General features: G+C 40.6%; 2 protein-coding genes across 8 annotated transcripts in view; one reads left to right on the top strand and one right to left on the bottom strand.

Moving 5' to 3' along the window:
• Positions 1 to 13,222, top strand: part of fnbp1l (formin binding protein 1-like) — a 91,212-nt gene extending 77,990 nt beyond the window's left edge. The window contains exons 10-15 of one of the 2 annotated variants that reach the window (XM_015356293.2): positions 2,647 to 2,756; positions 3,300 to 3,432; positions 5,047 to 5,141; positions 6,552 to 6,694; positions 7,997 to 8,155; positions 9,677 to 13,222. In XM_015356293.2, the coding sequence (XP_015211779.1) occupies positions 2,647 to 2,756; positions 3,300 to 3,432; positions 5,047 to 5,141; positions 6,552 to 6,694; positions 7,997 to 8,155; positions 9,677 to 9,684 (648 nt within the window). In that variant the 3' untranslated portion in view covers positions 9,685 to 13,222. Of the gene's footprint in view, positions 1 to 2,646; positions 2,757 to 3,299; positions 3,433 to 5,046; positions 5,142 to 6,551; positions 6,695 to 7,996; positions 9,414 to 9,676 lie in introns of those variants that run through there. The other variant, XM_015356292.2, reaches the window with a different exon arrangement.
• Positions 13,223 to 13,320: 98 nt separating this feature from the next.
• The window catches only part of bcar3 (BCAR3 adaptor protein, NSP family member), a 114,723-nt gene continuing 112,386 nt past the window's right edge, over positions 13,321 to 15,657 (bottom strand). For all 6 annotated transcript variants that reach the window (XM_015356288.2, XM_069194324.1, XM_015356289.2 and 3 more), the window contains 2 exons: positions 15,240 to 15,446; positions 13,321 to 14,736 (listed from right to left, as the gene is read on the bottom strand). In XM_015356288.2, coding sequence (XP_015211774.2) covers positions 14,561 to 14,736; positions 15,240 to 15,446 — 383 coding nt within the window. In that variant the 3' untranslated portion in view covers positions 13,321 to 14,560. The remainder of the gene's footprint in view (positions 14,737 to 15,239; positions 15,447 to 15,657) is intronic.

Genomic DNA, 15,657 nt, shown 5'->3' with positions numbered 1-15,657 from the left:
CATAGAGAAATTGATGTAACCGTAGCCAGCAGAGTGTTGGAGCATTGATTTAAGGTAGTTCATTACATAGCTGTTCATTTATTCTGACAGAAGGATGACTCATTTTGCTAATGGAAGGCAGAAGTAATTCAAAAATAGGTTTTTTATTGGCGTTTGTCCATTAATGACCTCACAACAAGTCTCCTTAGAGCAGCAGGCGTGTGTGACATCAGTCTCTGAAGAAGGGATGTCTTCTGCTTAAAACTGAACATGGAAAAAAGATTACCTTTTCAAACCAATGAGGTTCTGTTAACAACTTCAATTATTCAAGGGCGGTCCTATTTTGAGCCCTATTGTATTGGTTCAATCTAGTCCACCAAATAATTGTTTTTACTTGGTTAAGATAGTTTTATGTACTCAGACTTAGTTTCTATTTTCTATGTATTTGTCCAGGATGTGTGTGTTTTTTTTTCATTTCCATTTTGTCATGAGATTAATGTTGATTTCAATAGCCAAGCCTAATTAATCACTGTAACCAAAACCCATAATCCACTCCTTGGGAATGTGGCTGTTTTCACTCCATCATGACAGTGCAGCTGAATGATTTGAATGCATGGAGGGCTGTGGGAAATGATCATAGCAGGCTGCCCTCCCATTTCTCTTGCGATCCGGCAGGTGAAAATTGACCATTCAGGAAAGAGAAAATGATCAACAGAAACATGGAATCTTTTTAGAACAAAACATAGGAATATTCACTTCAGCTTAGTCTCAAGCCAATATATTCAAAGCAATAACAGCCACATTGTACCAAGAAAGACATTGTGAGCTCAGGTTCTGCCATTCTTGCCACAGGGCCCTTGTCCTGAAAGTACAAGAGGAATGACATACTGAATCAAGACGGTCATAGATTCTCTTCCTAACAGCTGGAAATAGCTAAGCCAGGTTTGCATTGAATCTGTAAGGCACACAGACCCACTGTTTTACATAATGGCAACCAGAACAAAGTTTCAGTTGGTCTCATGTGGGCTGAATCTTACAGAACTGTACAGTTAATTAATCAGTCATCTGTTTCAGCTGCTACAGTGCCTTAATATGGAAAAAGAAAAACAAAATATATGTCAATATTAACAAAGCATTAAGGACTCAATTCGGGAGCAGGTAGCTTCAGAAATTTAGAAGCAGCTTAAATATCCTTAAATATTTGTCAAAACCTGTGACTTACAGAGTAGCTGAAGCATTTACCTATCCTCTATACTACCTCTAATAAACACAGGAGGCCAGCATAAAGGCTTGCTTGTGAGGGTCTTCTCTACTCCATCCAAAGCGATGTAGTTGATTGAGCCAGGAGATGATCAGTATTGATTTAACAAAGCAATAAATAATATATGGTTCTCTGCTGTGAAGAAATGATCCTGCGCAGTAGCAGTCTGTATGTGTTTTTGTCTTTGGTGACATATGGATGTCTGTCAGATGGCTGACTCCTGTTGCTAGAATTGCTTGACCTCAAAAGCAATTAAGTTAAAAGGAATCTTCCGCCCCATTACAAATGCATTTCATTTGGTTTCTGGCATCGCCTGCATGCACTAGGTAGATGCACTGTGTCACTAAATGCTGCCGGGTCCCAGACTGCATTCCCTTGTGCACTGGCAGCTGGGGTCTTTCAATCTCAATAAACAGTGGTCCTTCAGCCACTCCCCACACCCCACCACTGCTTCAGTTGTCCTTATGGCTGAAAGCTGATGCTTTGCCCATTATCTGATTAAACCAGCCACTTTCAAAAACCTAACAGCTTACTCACTGTCGTGGGTCTGTCCGTGACTCTGTCAAATTTTTCTATACGGATTGCTCTCTGCAAAACTGCATTTTCCATTGGAAATAAAAACATTGGCTAATTCCCACATCTGATTCTCTGTTGGAGTCCTGGTGATTGGTAATAATCATAGTAATCATTAGTCATTTAGCTCATGCTTGAATCCATAGTGACTTGCAGAGATTAGGAGATGAGTTATGCATGAGTAACTGCCGCTGCAGAGGCTCTGATAACAGGACCTTGTTTGACACATCATCAAAGATCAGAGCCCAAGGAAGCCCAGTAGCTGATGAGTTTCCTGGCAGAGCTTCTTTGAATTGGGAAGCATCTGGTTATAAGCTATTTGCTTTAACCACCTAGCCTCTGTTTGCAATCAGCAGGAAGATGAATTTTGACACATCTAAGCACTTTTAATAAAAGGAATTAATACTCTTAAGATATGTTTTTTTAATTTTTGTTTTCTGTATTTAATTGAAAACCATATGCATGACTCAGTGGTCAGTAAAGCTGGTAAGCTCTTTCTGCGGCGTGCATGCGTGTTCTTGAGCATGGATCTGATGTGCTGGTTTCCTAAGACTTCACATCCTAGCTTCCTCTTTCTCAAACAGTGAGACATGTGCTTTCCATAGTGTGCTTGGGATTCCAGTTCCATGCAGCAGAATCTGAGCTGGGGAAGAACTCGCAGAGTGTCATGCCATTCTCTGCTGTGTGGACCTGGGCGCTGTCCGCCTAGTCCTTGATCTTGACCTTTGACCCTCTCTCATTCTTGCTTGCTGCAGGAAGCTGAGTGTACCTCTGTTTTATTTTAATGCTTCACTGGAAAATACTGTACTTATCCTGGGTTGTGGTTTTTTCAGGGGCCAGCACTGGAGGATTTTAGTCACCTTCCCCCTGAGCAGAGGCGCAAGAAACTGCAGCAGAGGATTGATGAACTCAACAAAGAGCTGCAGAAAGAGGTGGACCAAAGGTAAGGGCCTGACTACGACCCAGGACAGATGAACTAAGACAGTCGTGGTAACTGCCTGGTGGTGGGTATGACTGTAGTCCAAAACTCTGCGACTGCATGCCTGAGTAAAGCAGTCAGGTGTTGGATCAGCTACTCCAGCTGTCACCTTCTCTTCTAACAGCTGCTGAAACTCAGTTCGCATGAACAAATATGTAGGATTTTCAAAGTGTAGTTGTTCTTTAAAACCGATGTTACAGAAAGAATATATTCTAATGAACTTGTTTTGTATTTTGCAGTTTGAAAGACAAGTTGAGTCAAAACATAGGGTTGTATTTATATCCTTCTAGTTGCTCAGCTTCCCTGTTAAACTATTAGGTCATCTTCATTTGGAACATCACCATAAAATACTTTACTCGTTCTGTTATTTTGGCATTTCGGATTGGAAGTTGTGCAGTTTGTTTTTATTGGGGGGGTTGGTATGTAACAAATTATTCTTCAGCTTTTGAGAACTGTTTTTTAGAGTATAATTATCCCAGCCTGCTCTTTGTTCTTTTGTGTCTGCAGAGATGCACTGAACAAGATGAAAGACGTCTACGAGAAAAGCCCTCAGATGGGAGACCCTGGAAGTCTGCAGCCCAAAATAGCTGAGACCATAAGCAACATAGAGCGCCTCCGAGTGGAGATTCACAAAAATGAGGTAACTCCTTCACAATGTTCTGTCCTGAGAGACGTCTGGCTCTCTGTGAGTTCTGTTACTTAACAGTGCATGCCTTGATGAGATTTCCCTTCAGACTAAAATTGGTACACATACACTGTTCTGTTGAAAGCACAAGATTGCCTTCAGTGATCACACAGCTCTCACTCAAGAGTAGTGTCTTTTGTGAAAACTCACTTGAAAACACTTTGATCACTGCTAGTTAGGATCCTTGCAATATCTGTTTTTTGGTAAATTAAGAAAGCCAGGAATGGTATTTGTGGCCCATTTCAGTGCATTCCCGAAGACCTTAGGGACTGTTTTTCTAAGGCATTAACATTTCCTATTTAGAGTTTTCTTAAATCTTTTTTGTTATAAATTATAGGTTTTTGCCCTTCTAAGTGTTAAGATTGGATCAAAATAGCTTTGAAAAACATGTTCTAAAAAAGTTAACTTCATACTCAATATAATTCTGACTGTGTTGATCTTTTTGTCGGATTGTTCTTTACGTTTTGTGTTTTGAAGTCGAACTATTCGAAATATTTTTTATTAGTTTTGGCTGTGTCCCAGATGTAAAAAAAAAACATTTAATTTTAGACGTTTTTTAATTATTAGATTCTTTTACAAAAGTGGAAGAACAGGGATACAATTAAATTAGGTTGTGAGAATAGACTGAAAAGGGTTAATGTGAGCTCCGAGTGCTGTAATGGCTGCACATTGTTACTTCCACTTGGTTTTATGTGATTTAAGAATGTTAGGAGGTGGCTTTGAGAACATGTCAATAGCGCCCCCATGTGGCTGAACGTTGCCATTTCTTCTCATCTAGCTAAACAAGATCAGTGGAACACAATATGAACCATTGTTTGTACACGTTTATGTAGCAATATGTGTTGCTGTTAATTTCCTTAAGTTTAATTCAAGAAGCAAAGCAGGCTTATACCAAGTTGATGTTATTCTTCTGAGGCTGTGTTCAGTTTTCTGGTGCTGTGATGGATTGCATGACAAAAATATAAGTATAATAATAATAATAATAATAATTGCTTACACTTATATAGCGCTTTTCTGGACACTCCACTCAAAGCGCTTTACAGGTAATGGGGTCTCCCCTCCACCACCACCAATGTGCAGCATCCACCTGGATGATGCGACGGCAGCCATAGTGCGCCAGAACGCTCACCACACATCAGCTATTAGTGGGGAAGAGAGCAGAGAGTAATGAAGCCAATTCATAGATAATAAATAATTTCTTGTATTTATGTAGTTCATCCAAAAGATTCCCGAAGTGTTTTAAGTATAGGAGGGGACTTCATCTCCCACTGAAGCGATTTCTTCCTTATTTTGCTGGTGACTTCTTACTGGTCCTGTTGAAGGCTCTGATAGTGCCTGTTCTCAGAAAAGCCCCCGCAAAGCTATTACCCCTCCCCCACTAATACAAAGGCTGAGAAGCTAAGAGATTCACAGTTTGATCATTCCAAACTCCTACTTTGCAAAGCAGGTCAGTAATGGGGGTGCTTTTCATGTAAAACAATGCCACTGATGTACAGTCCACTGAAGGAGATGTGGTGCGTGCTGGAGGGGGCAGGAGCCCCCGGGGCTTGACTGATGTCCTCATTGCAGGCCTGGCTGTCTGAGGTGGAAGGTAAACAGAGCGCAAGAGGCGACCGGCGCCCCAGCGCGGAGGTCAACCACCACACTCCACACGGGCGAGAGAGGTGGGTGAGGCACCCTGGGAACTTGACACACCGGTCTGGTTTTCAGGGCTGGGGCTGTGCTTCCATTTGCCCCTTCCATTCCCTGCGACAGAGAGATTTCACTTTTGGAACAATTGTTTCATCCTTGATGGGGAAATAAAATGTATATGGGGGAACAACTTAAGACGTTGCATGTATGAAGATGCGCAATTCCCAAAACAAAGATTTTGTTCTTCTGTCCTGCCAGAGTAAGTTAGTCTTTAACTATGAAATGATGCAAAATTCCACTGTTAGATAATTATTACAATATTCTACGCTGATGGCGTGCTGGGACTCTTTACCGTTCTCCCTCTCTGAAGTCTACAGAATGGGTAGACCTCTTCCTGTGTTGTGACACATGAGGTGTTAGCGACCTTGCATACTTTCTGGTCCCTGAGTAGCTGCACCTGTTAATTATTCAAGACAATAAACCCCTGTGAGCATGCAACCCTGTTGTCCTCTTGCTACTTCTCCACTTGCCAACATACTTTATATGAACACAACAGTAATAAAACTAATCAAGCAAAGAGCATTGTGACAAAAGTAACAGAGCTTCACATTCCTTAATTGCTAGTGTTTACTTGTTTTTCACATCTCTAGAAACAGTTTTCAGTCATACAAACATACAGCAGAAATTATTCTGCCCACACATTGGAGAAGATATGAACAATAGACAGTGAAGAACAAGAATGAGGCTGCAAACAACTTATGTCAAGTCTAATTTACATAAGTCGGGGAGCACCTGTATCTCCATTGTTTTCCTTTTATATTGCTCACCCTGCCTTTTCCTGAAGGTGAAAATGACGTCAGCATAGATGCCTAAGACCTGTTCAAGCTCAGTGCTTTCATTATAATGTTTTAAGCATTTTGTTATACCTGCATTTGTAAGTAAAATATTATGAAAGTTAAGTTATTTTTGGAATTTTCCATTACACAATTGTAAAATGACTGTGACTGTTCCTTAATTGTTTGCACTCTTATAATGGATTTAAGTTAAAATTTTATCGTTTTTGAAAAGTGATAACTCTTTTCTTAGAGTTTTACTTTTTAATCATAGATTAGATTGAAATACATATTTTATCCTCAAATTATACAAAGTGAAATATACAATTGGCCTTTCGGGACAGCCTGATGGACCATTTCTCTTTTTAACTTTAAGCGGTGAACTGCTAACTGCAGGAAGGCCTCTTTCACAGAGGCAACACAAAGTATAGGAAGCAAATAATGTGAAGGAAGTCACTCATCTTTTTAAACAGCTAATTAATATCTGCTTTGGCAGTGCTTTGTGACCACTCATCTTAAGAGAGTATTGTTTCTCAAAGGCCACTTGAAACGAAGAACTAGGTCAGCCATTGCTCCCCTGGTCGTCACGGCTATGGTTTGTTTTCACAGCCCGGAGGGCAGCTACACAGAGGACCCGAGTCAGGAGCACAGGAGTCCTCCACAGCCTGACCCGCACGAGTTTGATGACGAGTTTGATGACGACGACCCGCTGCCTGCGATCGGACATTGCAAAGCACTCTATGCCTTCGATGGTATGAAATGGAACAGTGTCTGAGCGCAGTGTGGCAGGGTGAAGGGTGTTTTTTCAGGACTGATAGTTCAAGAGAAAATGAACTTTGCTTCTTGTAGTTACCTACTGTACATCTGCCACATTGCTACAGTAATTATCTGGCAGCTAACGTACAGCTGCAGAAATGATAATCATGGAATACTGTTAGTTATAATGCCGTTGGACTGTTTGTCCATTTGTGTGCCGGAAACTTCATGGGACGAATTTCTGAGTCCAGCCTTCGGTAAAGATCTGCAGTTCTTTGGCTTCACAATATTTTCAAGCTGGCAGACACCTGTTCACCAATGACTGCCATGTGGCATCTCGCTGTGACCTGCACAGACCAGTGCCAGGCTGTTGCAAATTGTTCTGCTCCAGGGGAATGTGTACCCCACTTTTTCTAGCTCTAGGTAAACTTGAGCTGGATTTGCAAACTAAGTGAAGAAATCATTTCCATCTGTATGTTTGGCATCTTGAATGTAGTATAAGATGATATTGTTGCATTGATATACTGTATCTAACCAGGCTTCTTCTTTCCTGGGTTTAGGCCTTAGGTATAGAAAGTTTGACCACTGCTTGTCTGTGCTGTCTGGGTCAGTTATATATAACCAGCAGTTATATCACCCTGCAACTCACAGCTGGCTGGACAATGAAGCTGGGTAGACCTCCTGAGATAGCTGTGATTGCTGCTGGAAGAGGTGTTAGTGGGACCAGAAAGGAGCACTCACCCTGCAGTCTGTGTGGGTCCTAATGCCCAAGTATAGAGATGGGGATAGGGACACTATACTGTAAAAAAAAAAAAAAGGCACCATCCGTCAGATGAGACATTAAACTGAGGTCCTGACACTAAGTGGTCTTTAAAAAACCCAGAGTGTTTCTTACTCTTTCTTAAAGAGTAAATGTATTAACCCTGGTGTCTTCTGGCCAAATGTCTCTCCTGGCCTTTGCCAATCATGGCATCCTAATGATCCCCATCTATGAACTGGTTTCATCACTCCATTCTCCTGCCCACTGATAGCTTATGTGTGGTAAGCATACTGGCGCACTTTGGCTGCCATCTCCTCATCCAGGTTGGGACTATACATTGGTGGTGTTGGAGGGGAGTCCCATTACATTTAAAGTGGAGTGCTTAATAAATGTAAGGAATTAGGAAGGAGTGAATGACTTTAAAAAAAGTTTTCTTAGTACTCTTCCTGTGTTACACACCTGCATAGAATTTCTTAGTTGCACAGAGAAGTCGGTCATGTAAACTACCGTATGTACCCTGTGGCTCCTGTTCTGGCAGGTCAAAACGAAGGCACCCTGGCGATGAAGGAAGGAGAGGTGCTCTACATCATTGAGGAGGACAAAGGCGATGGCTGGACACGAGCACGGAAGCAGGGTGGTGAGGAGGGCTATGTGCCGACGTCCTACGTGGACATCACTCTGGAGAAAAATAGCAAAGGTGCAGTAACCTACATCTGAATTCCAGGGGGCGTCTCGCCTCTCGAAATGAACTGAGCCCTCCTCACAAACCCTTGTCTCAGATACCTCAGGCTTCTGCGCTGAAGTGGCCTGTCTGCTCTGTTCACTGTGTGAGCTCATCTAGAGTGTTTTTGTTTTATTCCAAGGAAGTTTTTTTTTATTATTAAAGTAAGTGTAGCTCTACTTGGGAATAGTCCAGCAAACAGATGTATTAATGTGTCTCTTCTGCATCCCTGAGATTCAGATGGTTTTTAAAGGCCTTAATGGTTGAAAAAAACCAATGTTTATAAGGGATCTGGGTATTTTATATGTTTTAATATCAGCAAATGAATGAACAATTATTTGGATATCTTAAAAATGTCTTTAATTTTACATGTTTTTAAATACATTTTAAATGTGGTTGATCTCATTGAAATGAGCCTGATTTGATTCTTCTTTACTGTTACTGAATTTACCTCTCTTGTTTTAGAGCATGTATCACTCTTTTTTCTCTTAGGGAATGCTAACTTATTTAACATACTCATGAGTTCATATGATATTTTACACCTGGGAACCCCACTCACTTTTGTTTTTCACACTGTGCCTGTGATTGATGGCCCAGGTTCTTATTTTCTAGTTTCTACATATCTACTGTAATTACTTCAAGAATCAGAACTAAAGATGTATTACAACCCCAGTGTGCTTTACGCAATGGCTGGAGATTTGTGTGACGTATGTTTTGTACTGATGGCACAGATGTATGGTTCTTTTCACATTATCTCTTGAGGTATTTATTAAATTTTCTATGAGACCCATTTGTACACTGCTTTTGCCAGGTTTGTGTTTAAATGCGAACGTCCTCCTGAAATTGTCATTTGCTAATGGAAAGCAGTTACTACAGCGGTATTCTTATTAATACATCCTCTGTGACGTGTCTTTGCCAGGTCAGCCCAGTTATTGTTAGATGTATTAATGTACTTAATTAAGGAGATCCGTCCAAGGCAAAAGATGCTTGTTTAATGTGTGCTCTTCCTATGTTACGGAATTTGGCACTTACCCGGTTTGAACCTATTTTTACTACAGGTGGTTAATGCAGTGAGTTTGGAGGCTTGAAATGGTAGCCAGCAGAGCACAGTGCTTCTAGGATTGTTGGGAATTTAAGGAAACACTAATCTGAAGATATCAGAAGTGATGCTTCCTGCTGGGTGTGCACTGCCTTCAAAGCTTTTCGCTCCATTAAAAAATGTGCTGTACTTTAACTCCAAAGTGATCTCCAGCTAATTCTCCAAAACTGGGGGGGGGGAAATATTCTAAACTACTAGTGCTTTCACTAGGTTCACAACCTGTCATATTTCACACTTCTCTCAAGAAAAAACATCTGGGGCAAATTTGAGGTTTTGGAGCCAAAAACTTGTTTTGTTGTGTACATCCTGGGGGTGTCTTTCGTCCATGAGAACAGGTGGGCTGTCTTATTCTCTGCTGGGATTAGTAATGGATTTCTTTTTCTCCTCTTGGACTGCAGGTTCCTGAGTGGCTGAGTGGGTTTCTGTCACTGTGGGCGAGTCATTGAAGGAGGGTACATGCAGCTTTCTGTCTCTTGGGAGGGGGAGGGGGCAGGCTCCTAGCTGGGGCCAGCCAGGAGCTTTAGAAGGAGGTTGCATGTTTGCATGCAGACATCCATTGACATTAACGCCATTCTGTCCGAAAGGAGGGTTGCCACAACTGTCCATGTTACACACTTGTGTAACATGGCCACGCTCTCCTGCCATTCCACGCTTGAAATGCATAGAACTGACACTTAACCGATCGCTGGCTACAGTAAGGCACTGGCCTGATATACAAGTGGGTGGCAGCAGAATTTCCTGAACCCAAAGAGAAATGATTTAAATGATTTAATGAATCTAAAAAGAATTGTAGCCTCTGCCAGGACAAAATGGATAAATTCTTGGATAAATAAATACAACTTGAGGCAATTTTGAACTTGATTTTGAACCAACCCTAATCCCTTGTCTTGACCACTGATGCGTAGGATTTTTTCATTGATCCTACAGTGTGGAATGTCTGCCTGTGCCAGCCTGTATGCTTTGCCCTTAACATGCCACAGCATGTCTTTGAAACATCTTCCTAGGTTGAGATTCAGGATTGTTCGCATGGCATCATGTTTAAATGTGTGATTCATGTGCATCTAAGCCTGTGTTCGATCGTCATCAAATCCCACATCTTATTTCCTCTCTTTTCCTCTCAAAACATTTACGTTCCGGTACTTTTTTCCCCCATTTGCGCTGCTATAACTCAGTTCATTGCACCATGCACAAGCACGTCACTCTCGGTCAGTGGCAGAACAGCAGAATGGCAGCTGGTCTCTGGGGCTGCCCAGCAAAGGGGGGAACCTCCTCTAGCCTCCCAGCAGCCTGTGCTGGGGCGGGGCTGGCAGTGCCACAGGGAGCCCTTTTTCTGCGGACCTGGAGTACCAGTGCAACGTGTAAGAAGAGATTTCACTGGACAAAGGTGAAGGACCAAATCCCACTGACACTCCAGACTCTCCAAGCAATCCATGCCTTAATACAGCTCTACGGTGGAAGAGTGCCTAAATCTGCTGAGTGCCAATCCAATAAAAAGCGACGCAAGGGCTTCATTTATTTAAGCACTGGTGTATTACGGTGCTTTTCTGGAATTTGTTGAGATCTCTTCTTTTATGCTCTGGTGGATCTGTTTATCCTCTCCTGTGGTTTCAGAACCACTTCCAGTGATTGGTGCATCTCAAGAAAGCATTTGTTTTTAACACACACATATATTGTATGTATAAATATTGCTTTGTTATTGGACATTGATATGTATTAACACCTTATTTCATACTGAATGTGTTTCTATTATTACCTTTTTATGGGGTTTTTAATCAGATGAACAACCTGTTTTTTGGAATCGTGACATGATTGCAGTCTTTTTTTTCTTTGAGACGTGCTTCTGTATAGGGACCTGCTCATATCTTAACTAAATGCACTTTTGCCCTATCAAGTCTAAAGAAATAAATATGGACGTTGCTTTTTGTATAAATGTAAATAGACAGCAGTAACCACCATGACTGTTTTGGTATGGACTTTTTAAGTGCATTTTAAACTAAAATGCTAAAATCTTCTTTCATCAGGTTATTCCTGTAGATTCTTTTGATACTTCTAACATTTTTTATTTAATAATTTTGAAACCGAGATGAAATGGTAACTATTTCAGATATTTAGACTAAATAGCCGACAGGGTATCTGTGTAATTCCTTAATTGCTAATGAAATAGTCAAGCATATTTCAAGTGAAGGCTTCTCAGTTTAGTTTTGGTTTGTTGAACTGGTACATGTCATTATCTGTGGCTGTGTGAACCGAATACATGGTAGTTTTTTCCCCTCTTTTTAACCTATAGCCCTAATATTTAAAACTGTGAAAGATACATGTTGATACTTTTTTATTTTCTCAGTCTTCAGAAATGTATCTGCTTTTGTTCTGCCGGGAGTGCATTTGAAACAGAAGTGCACACGCGTATTCTTAAAGGAAAGTCTGTATTAAATGTATGGCCTTTAAATATATAAAAAGAATATATTTTGGTGTTATTTTGCTTTTGGTTGCCATTCTGGTTTCAAGTTATTCTGGTTTCAAGTTATTGAAACTACCCCAATCATAGATTGTAAAGACAGACTGCTGTCAATTTCTGAACAAGGAAGAAATTAAGTTAATTGAGCAGTCATTATTCCCCCTGAATACTCTGATTTCTGAAAATTAATCTGAAAACTTGTGGATATCCTTAAATGTTTTATGGAATGGGTTGTGTCTGAAATATATTGATAGTAAGAGCTTCCCATTTTTATTCTCTTGTTAGCCTGATCAGACATTTTAATGTGTCTTATGACATTTGCAGTCTAAAATGAGGCCTGATTGTGAAAACCACTATGTACACTCTAGGTCCTCCTTTCCATATTCTGTTGTCCGCAACTGCTGTTTGTCTCTTCTGGATGGCTTTTAAGACACCAGACCATTCCAATAGTTCTCAGTGGAAGGTGCTTTTAAATCATTGCAGATCTGTGACAAAGTGAGATGTGCAGCTCATCACTGGGAGAAGATTTGGAAAGTTTGAAAAAGGTAGAAATGATTTGATGTGAAAATGTGCTTATAATTTGATCATGCTCTTTTTCAGCGTTTTATGGCTAATTCTTTGTTATACCCCCTCAGAAAATCTCACCTTTTAAAGAGTTGTGCTTGTTGTACCTAATAGTTACCCCCTCGAAGGTCTTAAACACAAGGTTACACAATTAAGCTGGGGATGGTAAATCATAGAAAGGTAACCAGTGCAGAGGTCTAAGAGTTCATTGTATAAGTGTTAACCTCACTTTCTCTGTGCTGTAATGTTTGAGAAGTGCAGTTTTTTGTAGGTATATGCACAGATCCCTAAAGTCAGTGATCTATAATACTTCTGATTAACTTGTGTACCTGTCAAAGGGAAATATGACCACCAATACACTTCACTTGTTTCAACATGTAAGGCAAAACAAATGTCAGAATGTGTTGTCCTGTGTGTGAGCTTGTCCTCTATCTCTGACTTCCTTAACATCCCCATAATTCAGCTGGTAAAGCAGTTTCTCACTTCCCTATCTGATCTGCATACACACAAGCAGAATGACAGCTGCCGGTTGCCCAGAATGGGTGCTGAATTTCAGTGGTGGATGAAACTTCAACGGGATCCACTGGGATGAAAAGCATGAGGTAATGCAAGGGATTGTTTATTATTATTATATTGGGCACAAAAGAAGATACAATGAAGACGAGAGCTGTCAGAAATTCCTACACAGAGGAGAGTGGCTCTAGCAGTTTCTGTCCCCTCCCGCATTAAAGGAAACGTTGAAATGGAGTATGCCAACTTATAAACGCAGCTCTCGAGCAGAGTCTAGTGGTGGTGGTTTTATTTCTACATGTTGTGCACATGTTTTTTTTAAAGAAAATCTTAATTGTTGTGAGCGACTTTGTTGGGAAAAAAGTCCTGTTCTCTGTTGAGAATTTTGTTCTAATAAAACAAAAACAAAATCCTAGAGCATCCATGTTTCTTTTTCTGATTAACAGTATCTACTTGATTGAAATTTTAAAATGAGGTGAGTTTTGTTTTCATGAAGCACAGTTGGCCATGTGATTACACATTTACCCATTTATTCTTTAATTTCCCACAATATTTCATACAAAGATAAAATTAATATATAACTATTTACATGTTAATGATATTTTAGCGTAAAAATATATTACACAGTCTCACATTCACATGCTCATAAGAGAGCCAACAGTTCAATTGTGTACAGAGCCAACAGTTCAATTGTGTACAGACTGCAGTCCATTTATCGGTATTCTGGGTATTATAATACTTCACATCAACTAACGAATATATGAACAAAATATTTCCGGCAACAACAGTCATCTGGTATTGTTTTTAACCAGTTTTAATTTTTCAGGCTGTTGCAGAATACTTTTCTTTAATTCTTCAACAGCTGTTTAAACACAAGTCCCAACATGCAGTGCAGTTTAATCCTGAACGAAAAGTTGCACTTGATCTCGCTCATGAATTATCACACAATTGCTGGCTTTTTCACTTCCTGCCCGGACAGCTGTTTCTCCCTCGTCGTCAGCAGCTGTCCAACACCATCGTGTGTTCCAGTTAAACAGCCCAGGCAGGCAGCCCAGCCCACTTTTCCTATGATCCCCTGTGTAGTTTCTGCCCTTTTAACTGGCAAAGCTACTTTTTTTAGTACTTTCTTACAAAAACATTCCCTTTGGAAAGGGCTACAGTTCATTGTTACCCACTGTTTTAGTGAACCATAATGGAGTTTTGCCTCCTGAAAATTTCACCTAAAATCCCTCTTTGTGTTGACGTTCTGTTTTTTCTTCATGTTCCTCGCATACGCATGGTCTCAGAGATGCATATGTCCCATCTGATGACTCTGACTCCCCAGAATAGGGTACTGTGACGGACTGATAGCGGGAATGAATCCGCAATGCTTTGTGTGTAAAGTGGTCATCTAGGACACAGAAAAGCAGCTTGTACGCCATCTATAGTTTTGTTAAAAACTACTGTAAAGTGAAGGTTTTCTCTAATGATCTTTTAAAAAACAAACCATTTGTGCAGAGTAACTCTGACCTTGCTTGGCTTGATCTGAGAAGGTGTGTTAACTTTACATCCAGGAGCTGGTTCAAGGATCTAGAGTTTGAATACAAGCAATGCCAGGACTAAAGTCCCGACTCCCTCTTCACATCCACATGAGCAGAAAGGCTTGCACAATTACAGACAATGTGCATAAAACCGACCGGGACATCACTCCGGGTCATGCCTTTCCTTTCCCTAGCTTTGCTTTGGTGATTTTGTCATCAATTGTTTCCCCATTTCAGAGTTCGGTGTGCTTGACAGGGGGCTCCAGTTTCCTCGACAAGGCCGTGAGAATAAGTTTGAACTTCTCGTATCTCTCCGATTGGTTCACTGTTGCCCCCTTGCTGCCCCACAGCAACCTCAGCTGGAAGTCAGTCTTGAAGATTTCCAGCATGTCTTCATTGGGCTGAAAATCTAAATCGGAGGAAGGAAAGGGCGTGATTGATCATTATCTGGTCCCAACGAACAGTACTACAAGGGAAAGCAAAGCGACAGAAATTGACTTGCCTTTTAAAGCTCCTTATTACATGAAGAATTAAATGGAATTTGTTTTGACTAAGTACAGATGCATGTTAATTTCTTGCAATAACTATATATTTGGCTTTTTTTGTACATATTGATTTATAACCCTTAATTTAATGTATATATACAGTAACAACATTTAATGAATTCCGTCATCTGATAAATAAGCAGCTTTTCCATAGCCCATAAATGTGCCAATTTAATGGGATTCTGAATTATTAGGGTGTTGAGAGTGCATTTAACATGGCCAGTTCTATCGGTGAACGAATTCTATCAATCATGTTTTAGCAGTGCACTACATTTCACATAACTGAATATGTACAAGAGACTTTGACTGACACTGATGCTTCATGCCCGCATTTAAGGGAGACAACACAACAAGGACCCGTTCGTACCTTGAAGGACACGCTCCACGTTTGCACTGTAGGAGTCGGCATTTTCCGCTACCACTCTGGCCGCTTCCAGGTGCCTCATCATTATTTCACATCCTTGGTCGCTGCTCTCCCATAAGTCCATTCCCTCAAAGGTGACTGCTGGGCGCTCCATGAGAGTGAGGAGAGGCATCAGGAGGGGCACTGTGGTGTTGCTAAGAGGAACGTCCACTGAAATTACAGCCGAATTATATGATTTATTATTGCAAATCACTTATGTCATCAATACAGTCTGAATACGTTTGTACTGTTGCATATACTGAAAACTGCCTCAGTTTCAGTATTTTTATACATCCAAAAAGGATCGAGAAAATTATTTCCCTCCCGAATTTAAAATGGTCAATTCCAACTTCATTCCTAAATGACAGTATGCCTGACAGAG

Source organism: Lepisosteus oculatus, chromosome 9, assembly GCF_040954835.1.
Source record: "Lepisosteus oculatus isolate fLepOcu1 chromosome 9, fLepOcu1.hap2, whole genome shotgun sequence".
In the NCBI taxonomy this organism is placed as follows: domain Eukaryota; kingdom Metazoa; phylum Chordata; class Actinopteri; order Semionotiformes; family Lepisosteidae; genus Lepisosteus; species Lepisosteus oculatus.
Note: the sequence above shows the minus strand (reverse complement) of the source record. Positions and strands in the feature narration are given on the sequence as shown.